Genomic DNA, 25,365 nt, shown 5'->3' on the forward strand with positions numbered 1-25,365 from the left:
CAGGTTTGGCCTCAAGGAGGACAACTCCATGTGCTGTTACAGCTCAGACATTTCCCAAATATTAGCCAGTAGACAATGTGGGGCTTTCAGGCCAGTAGCTGTACAGCTGGAAATGACTGCAGAGACCATGACTAGTACACAATAATCTATAGGTGGCTGAGCTATTCTGTCATTCATATCTGCACACATTTGTGCACACCTTATAAAGAAAGAAACTGATAGCAATATCTTGAGATTATATTAGAATAGAATAGAATAGAATAGAATAGAATAGAATAGAATAGAATAGAATAGAATAGAATAGAATAGAATAGAAAGTCCTACAGGAATTAATTTGAGAAGACTGTTTTATTCTGAGTCCGTGTTACTGAAGTGCTTAATTTGCCCTTTAAAATTATTTAACAGCCTTTTGTTTAATTGAAATTTAAAAAAAATAACAAAAATATGACAGTGTGTATGTTATGTTCACTTTAACTCTTTTGTATCTTGTCAGCTTAAATTATTTGGGTTAAATTTAATTTACAATGAGAGATAAAAATCCCCTTGAAATCAGTAACTATTTTGAGCTTCTTCTTTAGACATGCATTTGCCCATCTTATGAAAACACTTTTGTCAGAGATGACTATACCCTGTCCTAATTATTTGCCACATAAATATTATTTACATAAATTCAGTTTTATGTTACTAGAGGAGAAAAAAAGCTGAAAACAATACAAAGAAATTTATGGTGAAAAAAGTACTCTAATATGATGATGATGATAAAGCTAATACATTGATATTTCCATAATAAAAAAACCCAAAAATATAAGATTTTCCTGTGAGCTCAGTAAAAGCTTGAGTATGTGATTTTTGCAAACCTGTTTTGGAACCTTTTTCACTCAGCAGCAAGTATGTTAAAAGACATACTGAAGCTTCACTTGTCTGTCCCAGAACTACAACATATTCCAACAAATATTCTTCTGTATTTTCTTGTAAATATTAGTTGTATTTTACTTAATTCCAATAGAAGAACAACGTAGTACAACAATAATCAACTAAGAAAGAATAATTTTACTCCTGCAGCATACAAAACCATATGCTCTGTCGAAGAATTATTAGAAATACCTTGTCTGGTAAGAAAAAAAAAAAAAATCTGCAGCAAAAATAAGGTAATAGCAATGAAAAACAGGGGGTCTCTTGCTTTAAAGACCTACTGTGGGTTGATTCCTGAAAGCCCAAGTTAATATTTACTAACTCTAAGCACATTCAGTAGCTTCAGATTTCTTTTCTTTTAGTGGGGCCACTGCTCCTGTTGTTTGAAGACAGAGCAAAGCTGTGAATAATGCCTAAGAGCAAAACTAAACCAGAAGTAAATGACTTTTTTAATGTGAGAATTTCAACCTCAATTCCATCTCCCCAGAGGCTGTCTTTGACTCCTTATCACATCATGCTCTCACAGGTGTCAGCCGGGGATAAAGATTCTTCCGCAAAGAAACTGACGGAGAAACTACTGCAGAGAAAGGTGAGCTTACAAGTCTCTCTTGACATTGGTGAAGGGAACTTAGGGCAGTGTCACTTACACCAGCCAATTTAAATAAATGTGCTGTAGGAGTTTTAACAGTGACTGCAGATAGCAAGGGAAAGCTACAGAGCTGTTCAACCAGTCAGTGAAGGCTACTGCCCAGCTCAAATTGTGATAAAAATCAATTAATTTTGCGTGTTATGCAACATTTGCTGCACTGAAACACATTTGTTTGTGTTACTGGACACTTTGGAAGACTTCTTATGACCCAGTTAGAAAAAAATACTAGAAAAGAGCCATTTTACATGGATAAACTGCTCTTCCTCTCTCTACCATTAAGGAGCCTGGGGACCAAGGGAAAAAAATCAGACTTTTTACTGTCCTAGTGACTGATGTAAGAGCTGAAAGTGTTAGGGTTACTGGGATTTAAGAAGGAATGTCCCAGGGAAGGAATGAAATTAACCTCTTCCCTGATAGAGGCTGAATATTTACTGACATTTGATTCCTTTACTGGGGAAAGATTTCCAGACTTTTAGTATGTATTTTGGTTAAATTGAAATTTGTTTGACATCCATTGTGATATTGCATAATGACCTAAAGGTTTTGCATGAGTTTACAACATGTAGAGCTATTTTTAAAGTAACCTCTCAGAAGTTAGAACTTTCATAGCTAAATTTGAAATGTTTAAAGTTATGTTCATTGATACAGCATACATTTTATTCATTTATAACGTCAGTTTACAATCTTCATATCTCTGCGGTTGATTGCATATTTTAGCATTCCTATGTTCATGAGACCTCATCTGTGGCTTTTGAAAAGCATTTCCCCACTATTTTCACTCTAACTGATAACATTAGGTGGTTTTGCCCTCTGACCATGAAATAACCAACAAGGCATTTGAGATGGGTTTATTTAGTGATTACTATACAGAATACAGAAAAGTTTTTAAAAAATGTATATGATGTCCTATTAGGGCAGTGATTAGATATTTCCTTGTTCCTTCAGTTATGGAAGATAACTTTGTGGATGCAGCTTTCATAACTTATCAAGATTTATGGTAGATCTCAGCATAATACAAATATGTCCATACACACCATTCTTTTATCAAAGCAAAAACTCCATACAGATAAAATGCATACCATAAAACTGTAAGTGCAATTGTTAAACAAATTTTTTTATTCTAAAAGTGTTCATCAGTCTTACATAAAGTTTCTTTTCCATTTAAAGCTGTTTTTCTGCTGCTAATTTAAATGTAATATTACTATTTACAGTCACTGAACCTTACTTACTAGAATACAATAGGAAACTCTTACCTCAATCAATGTTAATAATTATGTATTTATCAATTACTCCATTGAATACTTCATGTTTCATTATTTACTACTTCCATTAAATTCACCTAGACTATTGTCATAAGGGAAGGATATCAGAAGTAAGCAATATTTATCCCAGAGCCTCACCTAGTAACTGAACCTGTGAAGTGATTGTGTGTGAACTAAGACAGATTCTTGATCTTATTAGCTGTAAACCAAGACTGTTTTTCACATCTGCTTCTTCTCAATAAAAAGTCTTATGTCCACTTTTCAGGGTTGTTAATACACAGTAGAAAACCCTTAATGAAAAAATACACTGCTTTAAATTGGAAAAGTAACACCTCTCTTTTTCATCTTCTTGCAGTACAGAATATGTATTGAAAAATGATAATTCAAGTGGTTTGACATTAAGTCGGTCAACAAAATAAAATATCAAACTATATTTTCTCATTTAAAAATCCCCCAAACTTGGAATACTTGATCTGTTCCTCATAAAACAAAGACCCAGAGATCCACTTCTGTAGAGAGGCCTTTTCTGTTTGCAACAAATTGTCTCTGTACAGATTTTTCTTAATTCAGGAACTCCTACATAGCCCAAGATGACATTATATATAGCATAGCATATGGAAAGTTATTATGCTGTTATTATGCATTTGTCATCATATTTATTGATTTGATATAATGATATGATATTTGAAATAAGATCACTAAAAAAGACCCTTTTTATCCTTGCTAGGTCCTTGATATTATTATTTTATAATTACTTTTCTTCCCTAATCTGTCCTGTAGAAGTAAAGTCCACAAAGACTTCCAATAATCTAGGTGTGTATAAAAGACTAAGTCCACATTGAATTGTAAAAGACAAAAAGGATCCTAGAATAGAATATCTGTCTCACAGCTACAGAGTAAATTAAAGTTATATCTGGTTCTTCAGGAAATAATAGATTTGACACAATGTTAATTCTAGAGATAAATCAGGTTGCTAACACAAATACAAAAGGTTTGTAAGAAATTACTACTGCCTTTTAAATTGAGCTTATATTTGAAGTCATGGTGTCAGGAAAAATGCAGAAGGTGGAGGAAACATTGCTGTAAGAACAGTCATCAAAAAAAAGTTACTCCCATATGTCATTATAAAGCTAGCAGCTGTGTTGATGAAATCACAATTCCTTTTGGTGACATCCATATGGAATGCAGAGCTTTGACATTACCCTTCAGTAAAAGCTGTGGTCTGATTTTTTTTTGCATTAGGCAGTTGTCAATTCTATTTGATATTTTATTCCAAAATAAAAATGCTGTGGAGCATATATCCACAAGAAATTCAGAGTTACATTTGGTGTGAAATATGTTGTGGTGGGCTTGTTCCTGATGTAAAGAAAATTGTCTGAGTCACGAAAATCACAAGACATTCAAGTTGCAAAGGACAAGAGCAGGTTTCTCATCCTCCCTCCTGCTCAAAGCAGGATCAGCTATGAGATCAGATCAGGCTGCTCAGATCTTTGTTCACTTAGATCTTAAAAACCTCCAAGAATGGAGACTCCAGAGCACCTGTGGACAATCTGCTCCAGTGCTTGCCTGCCCCAAGGATGGCTTCATACAGAAGGTTACTTCAGAAATTAACTGTCTGACGTTTTCATAAACTGACTTCAATTTTCTGCTAATTATCTAAAAGGAATGTTCCTTTACTGCTGTTGTACTCTTCTTGGGGCTTTGATTTTTGAGTGCAAAGTCATGACAGCTTTAGGTGTACATTGAGAAAATTGTTCTGCATCCTTCATAATTTTCCTGGATCTCATGATTTCTTAATCCTTTAAAGAACTTGACTTAGTGGTTCTCTAAGTCAGGAAGTGCCTCTTTTGCATCACAAGATGAGAAATTTGAAATTATATTATGAAGGTACCCACAGCACAGGGAATTTCACTGAATCTAAACCACACACATTTTCAGAACTCAGTATCCCAGCCATTGTCACTGGCAGACAGGAACAGCATGTCCTTTTCCCACAATGTGAGCCAGTTGTTGGCTGGCCATGAAAATAAGATAGACATTATGATATAGTCAATTCTTATAATCAAGTTGTATAAAGAAAATTACATTCAAGTCTTACTAGACAGCCATAATAATTGTTTCTGACTTAATCAAGATATAGATCATTATATGATATAACCAGTATGAACAATAAGTTGAAAAGCCAGAGATGCTGTTTCTTCCCTTTGAGCGCCTACTGAATTTTCAAATACTAAGAAAATTCAAGAGAAAAAAAAACAAAGAACTGAGAAAATCAGAGAAGACTAAGGAAAAGCTACAGATCCTTTTAATACAGGGTTTAAATATGGGACATAATATGTATCAAAATAGAATTAAATGAAGAACAAGTAATTGCACCTACAATATTTCACCGAAAATGTCATGTGCCTATCTTTGTTAGCTACTTCTTGCTGCCATTTGTATGAAAACAAGGTGAATAAACACCCTTTATATTTAAGGTAAAGATCTTACTTGATATTATTAAATGGTCTGGGGAAAAAATAGGTAATAAACAATAACAAATAAACTGCAACAGGCTGTACCTATTTGGTGGTCAATCATATTTCCTTACCAGTTCCACCCGAGACTACAACTGCAAGAGTGTGCCAGTAGACCCACATGCTTGTAGTGGTTATTATTATACATTAGGAAAAAAAATCCTAACAGAAAGATTGATTAGACATTGGAATGGGCTGCCTGGGGAGGTGGTGGAGCCACCAGCCCTGGAGGTGTTTAAAAGAAGACTGGATGTGACACTCAGTTGCCATGGTTTAGTTGACAAGGTGACATTCATAGGTTGGACTCCATGATCTCAAAGGTCTTTTCCAACCTAGTTTTTCTGTGATTCTGTGACACAATTGTACAAACAGCCGTAGCAACAGGGTTTTAAAATGTAGATCATACTTCACACTTTCTATTTTATGATACACATAATTCACCTTAACAACAGAGCTTGTCAGGGCTCCGGATGCACTACCAGGAAGGGTAACCTGTGAGGAGTCTCAGTGCTGGCAGGGACTGCTGCTGGCTGTGGCTGCTGTTAAACCCCATTACCAGATCTCCTCTATGGGATACCTGTGACATCTGGTAGGGATCACCAGCCTGTGCTGGGGTGACCTTTGGCTCCTGGCTTGTCCCTGTCCATGGAGCTGTGCTGCTCTCACTTCTCCCTGCCTAAAGTGCAGGTCCAAAATGAGTATGTACTAGCAGGAGGACTGGTGTCCTTCCAGGTCAGGAGGCCAGGGTGGAGAAGCTCCCCTGCTAGCTGAATACCCAGAGTGAGCTTTTTACCTCTCATCCTAAGCAACTCTAATACTATGATTTGTAAAAAAAAATAATTTGGTTTCGGACTACTCAAATAAAAAGTTCTTCTGAGCATCTTCTAAGAACTCATGTTTTTGTTGAATAGAACTTGAAATGCTGAGGCTTTTGGTCAGTAAAAACAGTATTTGGTAGTACAAAAACCTAAAAGATCCCACTGCAAAAAGCTAGAAGGTATCCATTTACAAAACACCTGGATGATGGAGTGTTTGTCATTCCTCAGCTCCACCCAGCTTGACTTAAACACGTAACAGGGTTTGAATTCCCTGATAACAGAGCATTCAAACCTTGACTACATAGCTCTTTCATAAGATCTGCCACTGTTGCTCTTTCAGTGTCACATAGCAGTGGGAAGTTCAGTGCAGAGAGGTCACAAGATGTTTTGTCACACATCTCGGCTGGCTTTGGGGAGACGCCATGGAGAGCCAGCCTGTGCAACATTCCCTTCATCGCTGGCATTGCTGGAGCAGCACCCTGTGAGATCAGAGAATGTTTAAAGGACTATAAATATGGCAAGAATTCAGAGAGTAGGCAGGCTTTTGAGACTGCTTCAGGATAAGGTCGATCATTTAAATGTTACTGAGAAGGTTTGCAAATTAAAGCAAGAATTGCTTTTTGATTGGAGAATCAAGGAATAGCAGACAAAATTAATTTTGTCTTTCATTTCAGAGTATCTACTGATCAAATGGCAAAACTGCTATTGTTAAAGTATAGGCATGTCAATAGAAATTTTCTGCATTGGTACTCCATCTTGCTGCTCTGTCAGTAATACCTGCCTCTTTTTAGTCCTTAGCATATCTGTCAGAAACTGCATGGCATACAAACGCCGTGAAGGCATCTGAACTCTGCAAGTTATCATGGCATTTTGCCTAAGGCACTGTCTCCCCTTCCTGCAGAGTTTGCTTCCTGGAGCCAGTTTACTTGGATTTAGTGGTCCCAGCCCTGAACTTACTTGCTCAGAAAAAGCTTACACACTGCTTTGTGTAACAAATATTCTAAACTCTCTGTCAGCTACTGGAAAGCAAGAAGCTTGCCAAGTGCTTTAATATACACTTAAAAGTCAAACTATTTCTAAATGAAAATTTATTATTAATTTTTTTTACACATGATAAACACATGTTTTTAATTTTACACCATTTTATTTCCTCTTTTATCAGTATGGTGCAAATTACACCACTGAATAGATTAAATTCAGGGTGCTGAATGGGTTCCCTGATGACTATATTTTAGAAGCCTTTCACTGTGTTTCATACAGTAAAGAAAACAATACACATTGAGTGTTAAATCATGATATAAAAGCACCTGTAAAACTGACTGCTGAGTTTTTTAAATGGCACTTAAATCCTGATTTATTTCCCTGAATGCATCACTTCTGAGAATCAGACTGAGATAGGTGTCTGGTTACAACTGTAGTTCTTTAACTACAGAAATTTGCATCTTCACTTGTTCAGTGAAGTGTCAGTTTTAATGCTGAAACATCACTCAGCAGTGAAAAGAAATCTGGAAAATGCTATTGCTACTGTAGGATAACAGAACTTGCCTAAGGAGAGATCTATGGAAATAAAAGAATAAATAAATATTCTCTCATAACAGCTGAAAATAATCCTTCACTCAGGCTGAGGTAAAGCTGAGAGTATATTTCTCAAATATAAGCCTAAAAAAGGTATAATAATTGTCCCAAACTAAATACTAAGATGGCTGGAAATTCAAAGATGACATCATACTCAGAGAAACCTCAAAATATTCAGCTAGCCATGTTCTGTTTCTTTTCTCTAAACTCTATTGACCATTTCTGTATTTGCATGTGTATGTTGCATAAACCAGTTAGTTTCATGTAGTCAAAGCTTGTTTTAGTGTAATAAGGTACTTGTGCCTTTAAAAGCTCTCCCCATGACTGCACGCTTAATGCTGCTTAATTTTTCAAGACTTTTTCATCTGTTTATTCTGTATATTGTAAAATTATTTGGCTTACAGTGAAGACTTCCTGTTCAGTATGAACTTCAAAGTTGCAGTAAGTTATAATTTAAGATATGGAGATAATCACTGAGGGCACAAAAAAAACCCCAAAAAAACTAAGCCCAAGACAAACTTCAAGGAAACAAAGAAAAGGGGAAAAAATTAAAGGATGAGTTTTAAAGAAAAAGATGGACATATATTTATATTTAATTAATTCATAGTGGACAGACATAGTCCATTATGCTTAAAAAATCATACCAAAATTAGATCTTGATCCCTTTTTTTTTTGAGAATTCTACCCTGGTGATTGGAACTTGCTGCTGAGCCCTGCTCTTATAAGTAGATCTTGAACTGCATACATGGAATGCATTTCTTTGGTACCAGTCATGGAGTCCTGTTTCTGCAAACATGCACAAGCACACTAGTGTTTGGCATACGAACACAGTCTAGCTTGTGATCTTGCCATCTATAGTTCAAAGCTAATAGCTTTTTTTTTTGAAGCTCATAATGCATGATGGACTGAGCATCGTTTTGTCGCTGTGATAGCACAGGTATGAGTGTCATACTAGAAATGATTGAAAGCTCTGTTGCTTTCCTCAGGTGCAGACTGTTCAAATCTCTCCAGTCTGAAGGTCAGAAAGCAGACCTCACAGAAAGTTATAACAAGCCTTCTTGCGTTCTCTTCCTGCCTCCTTTTGAGCTCTGCTCTTTATTTTTTCCCCTTCATCCATGGTACTCTCCTGTATCTATGCATCTTTGTCTGCCACACAGCTGATTTGACCTTGGTTTTGCTCCCTTGTAAATGAATAATAAAACTGCATTTGAAGCTCAGGACACTTTCTGGATGATAATGGTTTTAGCCTTTCTAGTTATAAAAGAGTTAATAGATCTACTAAAATAACAAAACAAGTTTTAGAGAGCTGAAAATTCATAGTTCCATAGTGAGAAATTCCTGAAAAGAGACCATTTTAACTACAGAACACACTTTCTTAATAGAGAGTAGGCTACAAAACTCTGTCTGTGGGCTGGGCCAATTGATTTAAGCTGAGAGATCAGATATACTCTTTAAAGATTTTCTTCTCCAGTGTATCTAAGAGGAACTACTTGAAAGGATGAACTGAACTCTCACCTGTTTTGAACTATTTTGACTGAAATCTCTCTCTTGGTTTACATAAAGCAAGTATAACACTTTATTTCTGGCTGCAGAGGCACAGCATTAGTTTCCTGCTCTTTTGATGTAATTTTGTCAAAGTTCTTAAGTTGCAAAAGTCATCTGATGTTCTAAAGGGCAATGTTGAAAGATAGGTGAATTTAAAAAAAACCCAAAACAATCCAAAACAAACTAAAAATAATCACATCTATGGTTCTTTTCTCCTTCATTCAAATGAACACAAAACCATAAAGACCTACTGCTGAGGCTACTGGCAAATATCTAGATAATCAGTTGTCAAGAAGAGCTCTGCCACACATTCACATTTCTGACAACTGCAAGGCAAAATTGCTTAGCCCACAATTTAAAATAAAATTGACAAGAGCTTTTGTACTTCAGTACAAAAGAAAGCAACACATTCCAGTGCAGGACTGAATAGTAACCTGACCATAATCCTACTAATGGAGTCAGCGAACATGAGGATTGCTGACAGAGAACAATAGAAAGATTTATTTATTTTTTTTTTCAAGGCATGAATAAAGTCAGAATGTAGTCTTCAACCCTGCAATAAAATGCTTTCAAGATCATGTGTATTCTTAAGTGTAAGTAGAGTTTTCACTGATAATCAAACACTGTGTGTATTATTTCAATGTGCAATTTCTGCATTTAGATGCTGGCATACACTGATGCACAGAGCCACAGATGCATAGTGGCTGTTAAGCAGAATACCAGGAAAGGGAAACTGGAATGCTGCGTTGTATACCACCTATCTGATCTTTGCCAAAGGAGTCAGAATGATTCCTTCACAGGTAAGCCTTAAACTGCCTTCAGTTCCCAATGAGGCATTCATGTCTTGGATTTCTGTACACACGCTTGTGCTAGAGGGTAGTGGGGAGTCCTGCAGAATCAGTAAATTGGGACTCCAGGAGCTACGAGAGTTTGAGATGCTCTCCACAACAGCTAATCCTGTGACAGCCATGAGCTTTATAAAGCCACAGATTTCTGCACCTGTCCAAAGCTTGACAAAGTGTTACAACAAAGCAGACACAGAGAACTTAAAGATATCCCATTTCCATGAATTTTGGGAGAACTTTTTAATCTGTAAAAAAATAAATGATGGTGGACAAAAACCATACGGCCTAAATATAAGGCCTGAAAGGATATAGTCCAATGTTTATGAAACAGATCAGGCTAGTAGAAGCAATTAGTAGAAGAAATTAGTTTAAAGACAGGAATTTTGTTAATCACAAACAAGCTGTAATAAATAAGGAATATGGTTTTTTGTGTCTGACAAAGACACAGAAGAGAAACACAGCCTATCTCACAGTCCCACATTTTAAACTATGCATGCTATGATTATAGTAATAAACAACAGATACTGTGTCTGTACATAGGAAAACAAAGAATGGTTCTTTTTTAGGAACTATCTGTAGGAAGAACATACAATTTAGTCAACAAGCGGGCTGGAATAACCTATTGTATTCTTTCCAACGACTATAGTTTAGTATTTAGCAGAAGGAATGTTTTTGTTCTTTCCTTGTGCTTTTTCTCTTCTGTCTATCCTCCTTCTCTTTCTGGCATAGCATGGATTTTTTCTTCTGTTCTTGCACCTGGTCTGACAAACAGTACCCTCACTATTTTAACATGTTCGAACGCACAGCACTTTTCTTCAGACAGCTGCAAGTGCTGTGCTCTCTGACCAACAAGACAAGTCTCTGACCTCCCACTAATGAACATGGGCAATCAGACAGCCTATGACACTCCAAGTAACCATTTCCTCTAATGTCCATAATGAAAAGCTGTACAGCAATCCTAGTCCAGCAATCTTGTCCTGAAATTCCCCTATCAACTCATGACTTCATAATAAGTATAGGGTAGCTACTGAATTAATTTGTGAAAATGTATTATGTTTTCTTTCTTTCAGAAAATCTGAAACTGTTAGTGTAAGAAATAGATGAAGTTCTGCCAAAGTGTGTTAAATGCTGGATGGCTTTTGAAGATGAGCAAATGTTAGTTTGGTAACAACAGGAAAGATATCCTTATTCTAAGTTTCATTGTAACAAATAGTTTTCCTGTTCTACAGAGCATGTACATTGTCAAAGAAGAAAAACATGGGATAAACATTTTTGTATTTTGGGCCTGGATATCTCTGTGTTCTGTGACAACTTCTATTAATCTCACAGACAGGTTCACCAAGGAAGACAATTGCTCAGAATAGAAAAGGTAGAAAAAAGTAAAATCTCCAAATTAATACAGGATCCAAAGTGCATGTTGTCCAAAGCTTGATTTTAACTGAATACATTTTTTTTTTGCATTTAACATTTCCTGAGATTGTTAACATACCACACAAAAATTCTCATTTTACTGATCTTATTTCTTTCTGGAATTCTTTTCAAAGCTGTTTGTTCACAGCTACTCTGTTAGTATTGATGATTCAGATTTGCTAAGTATTGAAAAGCGATGTAAACTTTTAATAAGCAGTCTGCAATGGAACTTGGAAACTTCAGAAACTCAGATGAAAATATAGGAGGTTTTGTTGAAAGCGAGCATATCATAAGGTAAAGAAATGTTTCTTTGATAGTGCGTTTTACACTTCAATTGTTATGATGCAACTGGATGTATAAGAAAATTTAAATTCAGTGTGAAGGAAACAAAAATTTGTTCATAAATTAAATGTATATTATTTTGAAATGTATGTTCATAGGACACTAATAGAATCTGAATAGAATGTGCAGTAAGTCACAAAACATACATTATGCTATTTCCTTCCCTTCAGCAAATACAGGAAAGGTGATCATTTGCTGACAGAAAGTGAGAGCAACATTTCTTGCTTTTTCATGTAGTAATTATAGCCCTTAAGTGCTAGAGATCTTAAGAAGGTTGCAAATAATTTATGGGTTTTCCTGGATGCATTTTTAAAAAGAAGATTCTTTTCTTTTATTAATGTTCTTTTATTTTTAAAGTGTATTTGTTGCAGATGACAAAACTTCTAAACAAAGGGCACATCTACCCAAAATAGCAAGTTGGATCTGATATATGTTTAAATTGTCAGTTCCTTAGTATCCTTCAGAAATTTAACTACATAATGAAACCAGCAGGCTTTTTGGACCTCAAAATCCCACAATTACCACAGTTACTTTTGAGAAGTGTTATTAAGGCTTTACTGTCACAATGCATTTGCACTATAAATTGATCCCAGATTTATCCCAAAAGGCATATTTGCAGCATTTTGTAACATCTTGAGAATAAAGCTACTTTGGATCAGCATAAAGGGAACATATCACAGACAAGGTAACTTACTGGAAACAGTAATCAATGAATGGAATATAAGAGGAGCTTCATCAAACATCCAGGTTAACCCACAGCTGATTGATTATGTAAAGAGAGGAAATCTGTCATCTGAGAAGAGTGATATAGGATCTTAAATTTAGGGGTAAATTTTTCAGGGCTTGAATTTTAGAAATTATAATGTAAAAAAAAAAAAAAAATAAAAAAGGTTAAAAGTTGCTGCAGCTTTCTGGGAGTAAATATTGTGCTTGATGCAGTAGTCAAATATACCTTTGCACAAAAGGATAATTCTAATACGTAACAAAAACAGCTCATGGTGCCTAAGCTTTTAGCTGTGACTTAGAAAGTCTTACTTTCTGAACTTCCCTTTTTTATTTTTTTATTTTTATTTGGAGAGAAGAAGTTCAAATTTTGAATCAAATTATCCTTAAAAGAAATATGGGAGCTTTAGAGCCTCTGTTTCAAAATCAAAGTTTCAGAAATTCAGGTCTTGAGAACACACTGGCATTCTGACAGGATCAAGTCTATAGAGGTACATTTGTCCCTTCTCTGCCTGAAGAGACTGTTGTTATGCCAAATTAAACTATTTATTCATTATGAAATATATAGTTTAAGCAAGGCATCAAGTTATGGTTACTATAGATATTGTATGGTTTCCAGCTGTAAAAGTGGACCGATGCACAGAGGGAAAGTAACGGAGAGATGAAAGATGAGAAGAATGTTTGATGGCAAACGGACCTGGTTGATAATGGCTTATGAATACCCTTCTATTGCTGAAGCATGATGTAGCACTGAAAGCATATTGATGTAATATACAAAAGTTGGAAAGAACAGAAAGACTCTACTAGAGGGTTCCCTCAGGCTACCAGCACTGGAGTGACATTGCTAAATATCTTGATGAAGATTTTTAGGTAGCTCTCTAACTTATATTAATACTCCACATCTACCTGATAATTCTGCAGAGAGGTGACTACTATATTTTTCTGTCACCAAGCCACTTGGGAGATGGATTTCTCAGAAAAAAAATACAGTGGCCATTTTTTCAGATATTTAGAGTGTTGAACCACTGTCTGTGCTATGCTTCTTCCTTCTTTTGTCTTTACCCCAGCAATTTTAAGAAGTCAGATACACAGTGATGCCACTTGGGCCTCTGGGAGTTGGACAGCCCTATAAAATCAGGTTTCATGCTCTCTGTCTTCAGGAGATTCACGTAATTTCCTGATGTACAGGTAAAAATTTACCAGGATAAAAATAGTATTGCTTCAGATTTGCAGCTGTTCTATTGCTGGCAAATTTTGGCTCTAGAAATAAAGTACTTGACATTGCAATATACAATCACTGACCTGCCAGCCTAACTGTGCTTAACATCTTAGAATGATAATGTGCACTACCTTTTGTAAATGTTACTATTTATATGTAGAACTGGAAGGAATATCTGTTTTGGATGGTTTCTACAGTTTAGCCCAGGAACATCTCTTCTATAGTGCCAGATGCTGATGTTATACACACTAAAATGTGAAGTAGACCCTAAACCTAGTTTTGTTGGTGGATTTATGCTATAGAAATAACATACAGGACAAATAACATTTTCTTGCAAAAACATATTAACATAAAATGCATGTGAAAAATAAAAGTAAAAGAAAAAAATATTATGAAACTCTGATTTACCACTGAGCCCATAGGAAAAGAAATTCTGGTAAAGTACATGCAACTATGATGTAATGAATAATCAGCTCATAAAATTTCTGAATTAATTAGCTTTTGTTCTTTAGTCTGTATTTGTCACTGAGTATTCCTCTTTTTTATTTGTTCCTGACCTCTAATAGGCTGCCCGCTTTTCACATTAAACAAATGTCTGCTTATGGATTTCTAATACATTATGCAAAGTGAAGTAATTATCAACTGTGGTACATGCCCCATCAAAATCAGTCTGACAGTACATTTGGTTGGGTTTGGATATACAACATAGCAGAAAAATTGGATATTGGCTAATATGTATTTTGACTAAACAGAGTTTAGTCAACTAAACATGTTGTAATTAAATCTACAGATTTTTATTTTAAAAAACAAAAAAAAATCCACCTTTCTAAACTATGTGGCTTCCATTTATGAGATACTGAAATATAGATCCTGTAAATAAGGAAAACCAAAATCAAGTGTAATTCAGCTTTTACATAAAAATATTTAGCTAAATTCAGTTTTAAATGATGAATGAAAAGAGAAAAGTTGCTGATCTATCATAAACATTATCATCCTATTTAACTTAGTAAACAATGACATTCTAAATAATTACAGGATTTTCAGACTCTTGGCACCATAGAAAAAATATTTCTGCAGAAAACAAACCCTGCATGTAGAAACCACCCTCAAGCAAAGGATGTACTAATATTATGAAACAAAATTACTCTACATTGTACCTGTTGTACTTTAGAAGAAATTAAGGGTGGCAGGTATAATAGCAACAAACTACTTTAGTGGTTGGAGTACACAACAAGAGATGGATTCTTGACACAGTCAATAGGCAGGTATATTTATATCAGAGACTCAATTTCTCATATTTAAGTAGGTCAATATTATCTTTTCAAAACAGTTACAGATCACACAGTCAAATACCACAATATTGTCAGAGGATTAACTACAATCACCATAGCATCAGCGTAAAGTGTGATAAAACAGCTCTGATATCTATCACTGGAAAATACAATAAAGGCTGTGAATAGCAATTATTACCGCTAGCAACTCCAGAATGAAAATTTGGCTAAGCTTTTAAGCTGGACAATTTCTGCTATGAACTCCTAGAGGTGAGCACAGCTGCTCTTCAGCCTCAGAGGAAACTAAATATATTTGGAAGCACAGAGTGGGCGCAGTACCGTAGGGGGTAGTGTTTGCTTCTGATTCAGTAAAGGAATTTAATCCCTTAGCCAATGAAATTCTCCAGTTTCTTTGCCTTCTTGTTGGTCATTCAGATGGTAGTTTGTAGCTCATGACAGAGACTTTGCCATTTTAATAATGTCTCTTGACATCCTGTTATCTCTGGTTTTATCTGCTCTTCCCAACTCACTCTTTATTCCCACCATCTTCATTCTATCCACTCTGATCATCTCATACTGTATCAGGCCATTTCACCATGCTAGCTTCATAGCAAATCATAATCATTTTGTCAGATCACATTCAAGAGTAGAAAAAACCACAGGATGAAGCAAGTACTGGACTTGGGAATGGGAAGGAATGTACAACTGCTGGTGGGAGAGAAAGAAGAAACAGGATGTAGATTAGCTTGGGCTACTGTGGAACACGGGCCACAAACAAAGAAACTAAGCCTTCCAATGTTCGTTTTCTAAGATTTTGTATATTCTGCTGAATATAAAATTGCAAGTATTTCCAAGAACTATACATTATTTAAAACTGATTTCTTAATAAATTATAGATTTTCATACAAAGATTCAAATGCAAAACCACAATTCATGTCTTGTTTTAATGATTCCAGTGAACATAAGAAAGAATACATAGGTCCAGATTTTAAATAATCATTTTGTCTCCAAATACAAATTGTCAGAACATGTACAAATATGTGCTACACTTTGCCTTTACCCAAACTAGGAGCACTCTAAATGTCCACAGAGCCACATTCACTGTCCACCCTCAGATGCCTATTTAAAATCATTTGCCATGATGATAAAAACCCATGAAAACCTCATCTACCACGTAGCCATCTTCTAAGTGTCTGTTTTCCCAGACTGCTGTTTTCATACTGATGAAAACATACTGGTTTCATACCGGTTTGATGTTCTCCTGTGCTTCCCCTGTCCATGTGTTTTCTTCCCCTGTTAATGGCAGAGTTGCACTCTAGATTGTGAAGTGTTTTCAGTAAGGACTATCCCTTTGCATGTTTGCACTGTGGGGACCAAGGAGTCCAGGGATCTACAAAACTCTGCAGAGGAGACCACTTGACTTCATGGGACATAAGGCCTGAATATGGCACATTCTTCTCTCCCTATGCTTGAAACATTCTGCAGAAAGGAGTCAATCAGCATGAAGAAGGATTTCTAGCCACTGATGACATCAGATTATTTGTTACTATTAATCAAACCATCTTTGTTCCGATTCTGTTCATTCCAGCCTTTTTCTGTTTTATCGCATACTATATCTCAGTTACAGACATAGCTTTTTTTCCTATTTCCTGCTCTATTTTCTTCTTTCCCTCATTCTTCTATATGGATTTTTCATTTTTTTAATGAAATATTCCCTAAAAATATTTAAGTTCTTTGTAAGGCCTTGCACCTTTGGCTTTATGGGCAATGTAGATCTCCACTGCAAAGGAGCACATACTTATTTATAGGGCGCTAAAAAAGTGCAGTGACAGAAGCAGAAGGAATTTTTATAGTCTTGGTGAGGCAAGTTCTTGAATATATGTATTGATCCTCTGTCTTCCTAAAAAAAAGAAAAAAGGGTGAAAAACCGGCAGAGGCATAGCAAAGAATCACAAGGTCTGAGAAAACACCACACAGTTGTGAGTACTCCAAAATGCAACACTTCCAAAGTGTTTCGGCTATTTAGAAAGAAGACTGGAAAGTAACTTATACAAAAGTAACAGTACAAAAATATCTTCATGAGAAGAAAATACCATCTACTAAAAATTTCTTTGATCCTATGAAAGGGTATATCACTAAAACAAAATGCTGAGCACCAAAGTAAAATTCAAATGCAAATTCAAAACTCAATTGAGATTAGACATGCAATTTCAACAGTAAGAACATCTGGCTACTAGAAGAAAAGCAAACCAAACAAGGCTTCAAATAAGGTGTGGTTGCTTTTGTGGAAGTTAAAATGCAGTCAACATTTGAGCTCTCCTTTTTTCAATAAGAGTCACATTTTATTCAAACACACCTTAGCGGGCACCAACATCAGTGTTGATGGTCTGCTTATCTTTTTGGCTTTGAAATCTATGTATCTCCTGATATTCAGCCACTCCATGGACTCAGTTCTACCAATCTTGTTCTCTCTGTGTTCTCCTGATTCCAAAGTTATTGTGCAATGGCTGGCTGTTTATTATAGAAGATTCTTTTGAAGTACTGAGTTAAAATATAATTAACTCTTCTGCAGCCTCAAAACCTTCGCTCAAATTTGCAGCAAAGCAGAAAGACTACTTACCTCTTATTGCTTAGTTTCTTTAGAACTTACTAAGCTTTGATACTTTAGATAGTTTGTAGCTTGCTAAGTTTTTGGGGACTGGATCATTAGCAAAAATAGGCTCCCTTCATCTCACTGAATATAATAACTACAAATTTTGCAATGTAATTCAAGAAAACTGAGAAATACGAATCTAGGATATTTCAGGACATTTGGTGCATCCCTCCCACAGCAAAAAAAATGCAGATTGTGACTGCATTAATGAAACAAACAGAGCTAGAGCATGGCCAAGCACTGCTCCAGTACTTCCCGTACTGTTTAATTATTAGCAGGTTTCCAAGCACAAGTGCTGAGCCACTAGAGAACAGGCTCAGGATATTTTATTTGCTGATAGAGACACAGCCATAGAATCTAAGGCTATAAATACATGACAATTTCCTCCCCTAAGAACTGGATTAAAGCATCTCTTTAATAAATCTAACCAGTCCTATCTTAAAGGCCATTGTAGAATCCTGAATATGATACATAAATTGTTCCAGGGCATAATAACTACACTTGCAATTGGAACTTTGAGTTGGAAGCTAGCAACTTTTAGTCTTTGGGAACTGTATTACCCTCTGTTGGCAAAATTAGGAGCTACCAAGAGCTTACATAATTTTTGTCATGAGGAGCTGTCTATGTCAAATGACTAAGTTTTTCCTCAGTAGTGTATAAAGGTCCAAACTGAAAACTGTAAATTTCATGTTTCATGACATTTTTTTCCTAATTCTTTGAAATCTGTCCAATATTTCATGTTCTCCTCAAAGTGTGAATATCAGCTTTAAATACATCTTTAGCACTATCACAATGATTTTAATGACAGGTTCTATTTCCCCTTGATAGTCCTTCTCTTACAAACATTGGATTATCCCGTTTGACCATACACAGCACTGAAAATTCCTGCTGAGGCAGTGATCTTCAATGACCTTTGTTTCCAAGTTTACTACGCTGCATCTACCTATATTAAAACAAATAGATTTCTCTACCATATGGTTATTAAGGGAACTTTTGATTTGCTTTAATTTTTTCATATCCAACATTCTTACCCAAAATGTTTTGTAACATTACTTGTATGATCAGTCACACCATAGATGAACACAAAGCCAGAGAATAACTCCTTCTGAGAGATCCCTTCACTTGGGTCCATTGGTATCTTGCCAGAAATGAGTGCATTTTGATACCTGCTTTTGAGTCTGTCCCTAATACACTTAGTATATTGATTAATTCCATGTATTACAGTTCAGTGTCATATATTGTCGAAACAAATCAGTGGAAAGATCCACATAAACCATGTCAACATGCATCATTAAATGGCCTGTTATAACAATCTTATGTTAATTGGTAGAGTTTACCTATTTTTTTTATTATTGTTTTTCATTTGTCAAAACCAGCTTTCCATGGAACTAGAATAATTTGTATTATTTTGGAAATGTTACTTGTAAATCCATAGTAACAGGTGCATTAAAATTGTGGTTAAGATTAATTCTGTCGATTTTTAATAGGTGAAAAAAATATATACATATTCTTCCCTAACTCAAATTAATTATTATTAGACTGAATATTTGTGAATGTTTTCTGTGATTCAAGGGAAAGATTCAAAGTTTGGAGGTCTTTTTATAGGACAGATTAAAACATCACAGAACATAACTGTGGCATAATATGCTACCTTGGGTATCTCTAGCTTCAACTACATAAAACTTCATAAATATGGTATTTAAAATATATGTGAATATAGATTAAAATATTCCAGAAAAGCTGTGTGATTAATTAGCAATATGAAGTATTTCTATATCCTTTATCCCTATTTCTCCCTACTTATCTTAAAACTTGTGAAAAAAACCCAAAAAATTACAGAATTATCTTGCATTTATGGCCAAATACATGCTCTACCCTTACTCCCACCAGTGTCACGTCATCCAGCCCTTTGCTATTTGTCAGGTGTTTCACTTGCCCTCAGTCCTTTCCCTGATGCTGCAAAGTGCTGTATGATAGGAGATGTGTATATACAGAGAGATACATGTACACACAGTCATCCTAAAACACCCCATGCCTGTATATACTTGCCATCACAAGAAAGACTTTTATAAATTTGGATTGTTTACTTAAACTTATTCGTGCAAATATGTTACAAGTTCATGATTCTTAAACTGGTGAACGAATCATAGTCATGATGCCCCTGGGATTTTAATGTTTGTATTTAGAGCTTGGTATCAGCAAGCTTAACACATATCAACATGTCTTCTGTAGTTGAAGCAATCACAGCAAAACTAGATTGCTAATTTGGTAATTGGTTATGTCTTTTGCCTAATATTTGTGATTAAATTCAAAGGATGGAGAGAAGGCTTTATTTTACAGAGGCCAAAGTTCAATAAGAATATAATAAAACATTGTCAAAGAAAACTTTTCAAAATGAAATTTCTAGTAAAATCTCACTTCTTTAATTAATGTTCTAACATAACAAAGCATTGTTAGAGAACTAAGCTCCCATGATGTTGAAGAATTATCAGAATACATTGGATTAGTTATAATTTCAATCAAGATAACATCATTTATTTGATGCTTATTTAAGTATACACACTCAAAACATTTGATACTTAAATCTGTAATGAAGAACATGTGATTCTCTGCACTTCTATTCTTAGTGATTCATTTGTAAGCTGTGTAGAAAGAAAATTAAGAGAATGTGTTGTCATGTACCATGTTCTTTGAATGGAATGAAGTTTTTATTTGATATTACAGCATTCTTTTCAGTGCAAGGTTTTGGTGAAATTTCTTGAGTGACCACACAGCCCTGAAGGTATATCAGCTAAAACAAAGTTTCTAAACCTGTAACTCCACATGCAGAACTGGTTTATCAGCTGTCAGAACGGAAGCAAAACTGTTTCTCTACTATTTTTCTTAGTAGAATTTTATGGCCTAGTTCTTGTGTCTGTAACTTCTTTTGCCATTGAAAAAGTCTGCAGCTTCAAAATATATTTACCAGACCCTATAACAAGGCATCATTTTCACATATATGTACTCTTACATTGCATGTCATGTTAACACGTGTTGGAAAACTCCTTATAGGAGAAGACAGTAAATTACATTTCCTTCACAGGAAAATGTGAAATGTTTCTGCCTTTCCAGATGTTCCTGTTGTTTCAACAACAAAGAATATAAATAAATAAATAAATAAACAAATAAATAAATACAATAATTGCAGAAGGCCAGTTCCTAACAATAGCAAAAGTCATCTGTTTGCATCACAAACGAGGTTTGGCACAGAAAAATGAGAAGAGAAAACTGAGTGTCACTGAAGTCAATAGCAAAACCTATGCTAATTTCAATACTCAAGAGCTCGAATTGAGAGTTTAAAAGTAAATAGGCATCTGTAATTAAAGCTGACACTAGACAAGTTGATTTTTTCAAGGAAGCCTTAAGGAACTGCTCTTGAAAACTGAAAAAGAAAACAAGTTTTTAAAATTACCTTCCATACACTGTCAAGCACAGGTTCTCACAGTATTGCGTTTATTCTTTCGTGATATGGTTTCTGAAAACCTGTGAAACCTGTATCTGCAAAAAATCTGTGTGTTAAGGTAAGCCTGAAGAGGACACGTTCAGAATCTTGCAAATGAGATGACTAATATACATGAAACCATCGGACTCAATATCCTGAGGCATGAGCATACTGTCACCACTGACTGGTGACTCAGAAGTGCAAATGCTTCCTTCAATCTAAAAAACATTAATGTGGGAGAAAGACAGATGTTAGTAAGGATAACAGGACTTACTCTGCAAGGATGAAAATTATTTTTTCTTCCTGCATGTAATCAGTAGTACAGGGAAAAAAAAAGAAAAGGCATAAATGCTTCTGATTAAGTAAATTTCTGTGTTTGTTACTCCTCCTATTGTATCTGATTTGTATTGCTGTAAACTATCTTCTCCATGCTGTTACAGAGCTAACAGCTGAACCATCCCATTTTCCATTATCTGTTTGGATATGGACTTTATTTACCTAGAGACTGAAGCAAAGAAGCTCCTTTACAACTAGAAGGTAGTTTAACTAAACATGTATCTTTTTGTACCTTGCCTACATTGCTTTAAATTGTTTAATCTGATACTTATCTTCAGTTTTTAATCACTTAGACTTATTTTCTCCAACATGAACAAAGCATGTTTGATCTCCAGGGGCCATTATTACAACTGCTAAATAAAGGAGCACAAGGTAATTTTGTAATACTTTTTCAGATCAAAATACGCTTTGGCCAGTAAGTATGTCTCTTCCTTTGATATATGATGCACATTTCCAATTTTTACTACATTTACAAAGCTTACTGTCTATTTGTGTCTGTGTTCAAAGAAAACTGCTGACTGAGATCTACCAGGAGTTTATTTTGTTGCCACTGATTTTATCTTCCTCCTGCCTTTTTCACAATTAGTACTGCATATTTTGAGATTAAATCTGTCTGGAATATGCTCTATTCTGTTGAACAATCTGCAAACAACAGAGAATAGTAGCATGATACTGTCACCACTTGGAATGTAGTAGGCTGATAATTTTCCTCATAGAAGGCTCACAGGGATGCAGAAGAAATATGACATTTTCTTGAAATAAGTTAATATAAAGATCTGAAAGGTAGATTTTAAGATAATTGCTGAGGGGCAGATTGGCCACATGCAAAGACTTTATACAAAGTGTGTGCAAAACTGCACATACTGGAGTGTTTCTTGGGAAGAATAAATATTTCATGGTCATTCTAGTTACCAATCTTTATGAAATACAGAAAATGGGAAATATCTGAACTTTCAATCAGTAATGAAAAACAAATACATTTTCAAAAATTTCTGAAGTGAACCTGGAATTTGAATATCTGAAAATATAATTTCCTTCAATTTTATCAGCCACTTCAATAAAAGAGGTCTTTGCAAACAGTGCCTATGATAATTTCTTGCAATTTCTCTCAAGTCTAATTAAAAAAAAAATTCACTTTGACAGCTCATTCCACCAGATGGAACTGTTCATAATTCATTTGTAAGTGTTCTTATTCAGACATTAGCACATATATTATACACAGCATGCACAGTATATATATACTGAGAGTCTATCACCAAGACAAAATAACAGAGCTACTAAGCACCCTAAACTTTTTCTAGACAGGTTTAATTAAAAAAAAAAAAAAGAAAAAGAAAGGGAAGACCAGATTCTAGTGATAAATTAATTTATGGTAGAATAATCAATGAGTCCTATTGGGGTAACTTTAGTTTTTTGTCCTCACAAGACTGACTACTCCTTAGTGTCCAAGATTTTGCTTCCTAGATGTTTCAAAGTTGAATGTTCTTTAAGAAGGTGATGCACAAATACTAAGAATTGGTAATAGGCATTTTGGAACAGGAAATAATTGGTTAATGCCATGAAAAGCAAAGAGTATTTCATAACAATCAACACACATACCTTCTTCCTGTGATACACAGCAGTTTCCTGACTATTTTCTATTTTTCTGTGGAAACTTACATCTTTACTGTGAAATTATGCAGCATACTTTACACAAGCGAAGTGCTGAGATTAAAAGCCAAATGCTTAGTGAAGATTAAGTGAAAAATAATATCTGAGTATACATAACTAATTAATAAAAGTGATTTCTTGCACAATGAACGGGGTAAGAAAAGAATCTCCACCATGAAAGGGGACAGAGCTACCAGTTCATCCTGGGACTCTGTGTGTAGGATGACAAAAATATAATTCCCTCAAACAGACTCATCCTCTGTTTTCTGTGGATAGACCTTTTGCTGAAGATGGACCTCCTAAGTGAGGGAGCTTCAAATCCGTTTTTAGCAGGTCCTTTGCCAGAGGCATGAAAGCTCTGCTTGGACAAAGTAGAAAATCAAGACATTCTGATCTGCAATCTTTTTTTTTTAAACTATTTATTAACTGTTAACAAATTCAGGAAAAAAATTCAGACATCAAATTATTATGATTTCAGTGGTAATAACTGCATGTAACAAGTCTCAAACACACACTAGCTTGTTTGAGAAAGTGACTTGAAAGATGCAATATACACAACATGCATTGAAACAATACAGTCTTTGATTCTACAGAGCACTTATGGAGATTGGGTATACAATGAAAGTAATGTTCAGCTAGAAGCTAAGACTTCTTATATGTACTGTTTTATGTACATTCCTTGGGAAATGGTGGCATTTTTCTAAACATTTTCCTGGACTTTATTAATATTTAAAAATGTTACAAAAATAAATAATATATATGTTATATAGCATCTGTAATAATACATAAAATAAATCATGGCATATACTATACCATGATATAGAAAAATACTATAAAAAGTATTAAGCATCTATTTTAAGGGGCACACTTATTTTACTTAAATATTGTTATTATTTAGTATTCAGAATTTATTGCACTAAAGTCTATTCACTATAGAAACAACACTTTAGTATCATTTTATTTGTATAAAGCTGTGAATGACAGCATTTTGAACAAGCTCCATCTCCCAAAAATAAAACAAAGCTCAAGGAGTGGATGAAAGTGAACCAAATATCAATGGCTGTCTGCTTTTGTAGATCACTCTATTTAGGTGCTTATTGCTATAAACTGACTGTGTCTAACTTGAGAAGGAATATTTCACATTGACATGCTTGTAAATGTATCCTCAACCAGCACAGATGGCATAAAATGCTTAATGTTGTTTTCACACGACATGTCACGCTGTGGGAAGATATGGCTGGAATAAATACATTTTATTTTGTCTTCTGACATTTTTCCATATGATTTAATTATTTGGAGAATAGTTTACAAGAGAACTTCAGTATGCAGGGGGTTTATTATATACTCACAAGTGACTTCAATACTTTGTCAAAAATGAAAATATATTTGTATGACCCATAAACAAGATAACATTAGGTGGCACTTGGTTTAGCTTATGTATTTTGTCCAAAAGAGCAGATGATTGTGAGCTTACTCTCCCCTTCATCTACATATTCTGAACAGTCTACATAAGAAGCAATAATTCAGATATCAAAGTATAAATTCAGAAACTTTTTCTTTCATTGCCAGAGAAAGTAAAGATTGATTCTACCCTATTTTTACTATGTCTTTTGAAAACAGAAGAAAGAAACTAACAATAGTTACATGCAGAAGCAAAAAGAAAAAAGGACAGATTCTGTGTCAGCTCTGTGCAGGTGCAGAGGAATCAAGTACAATAACCTTTTACATGCAGTAGTCAAGAAATAGCACTGCACAGATACTTTTTTTCCTATTGCAGAACAAAGAGCCTGAGTTCATGCATCACTGAATGTGAGGCAGCAGCTTCCCATCAGGGACTGGCTCTTGGGGAACCCACAGGCAGAACAATGCAAACTGTAATTAGAATACTTTTCTCTCCCATTCTGGGAATAAACAATCTTTTCATTGTTCGTGTTTACACAAATAACAAAATGCTCAGCTGCATTTTAGTAACTAAAGACGATACAGTAGCAGTCTTGTTATAAATAATATATATGCCAATGTAATTTAGGACTTCTAATTAATGTAGAAATTATTTAAGCATTTTCAGTCTCTTGAATTGCTCAAGCATGCATTTTCTGCATACCATAGGACTTAGATTCTGTAATGTCTTTTCTGCTTAAATATTTTCAATTAAATA

The 25,365-nt window shown here is 34.9% G+C and overlaps 1 protein-coding gene across 5 annotated transcripts in view; it reads right to left on the reverse strand.

Moving 5' to 3' along the window:
* PACRG (parkin coregulated) overlaps positions 1-25,365 on the reverse strand; it is a 219,075-nt gene that overhangs the window by 43,901 nt on the left and 149,809 nt on the right. The window contains exon 6 of one of the 5 annotated variants that reach the window (XM_086877983.1): positions 16,886-16,987. The exons of the other annotated variants lie outside the window; for them this stretch is intronic. Within the exon in view, the coding sequence (XP_086734109.1) occupies positions 16,935-16,987 (53 nt within the window). The 3' untranslated portion in view covers positions 16,886-16,934. The remainder of the gene's footprint in view (positions 1-16,885; positions 16,988-25,365) is intronic. 5 annotated transcript variants of the gene reach the window in all.

The sequence above is a fragment of the Cyanistes caeruleus genome, chromosome 2 (assembly GCF_971803275.1).
Source record: "Cyanistes caeruleus chromosome 2, bCyaCae1.hap1.1, whole genome shotgun sequence".
In the NCBI taxonomy this organism is placed as follows: domain Eukaryota; kingdom Metazoa; phylum Chordata; class Aves; order Passeriformes; family Paridae; genus Cyanistes; species Cyanistes caeruleus.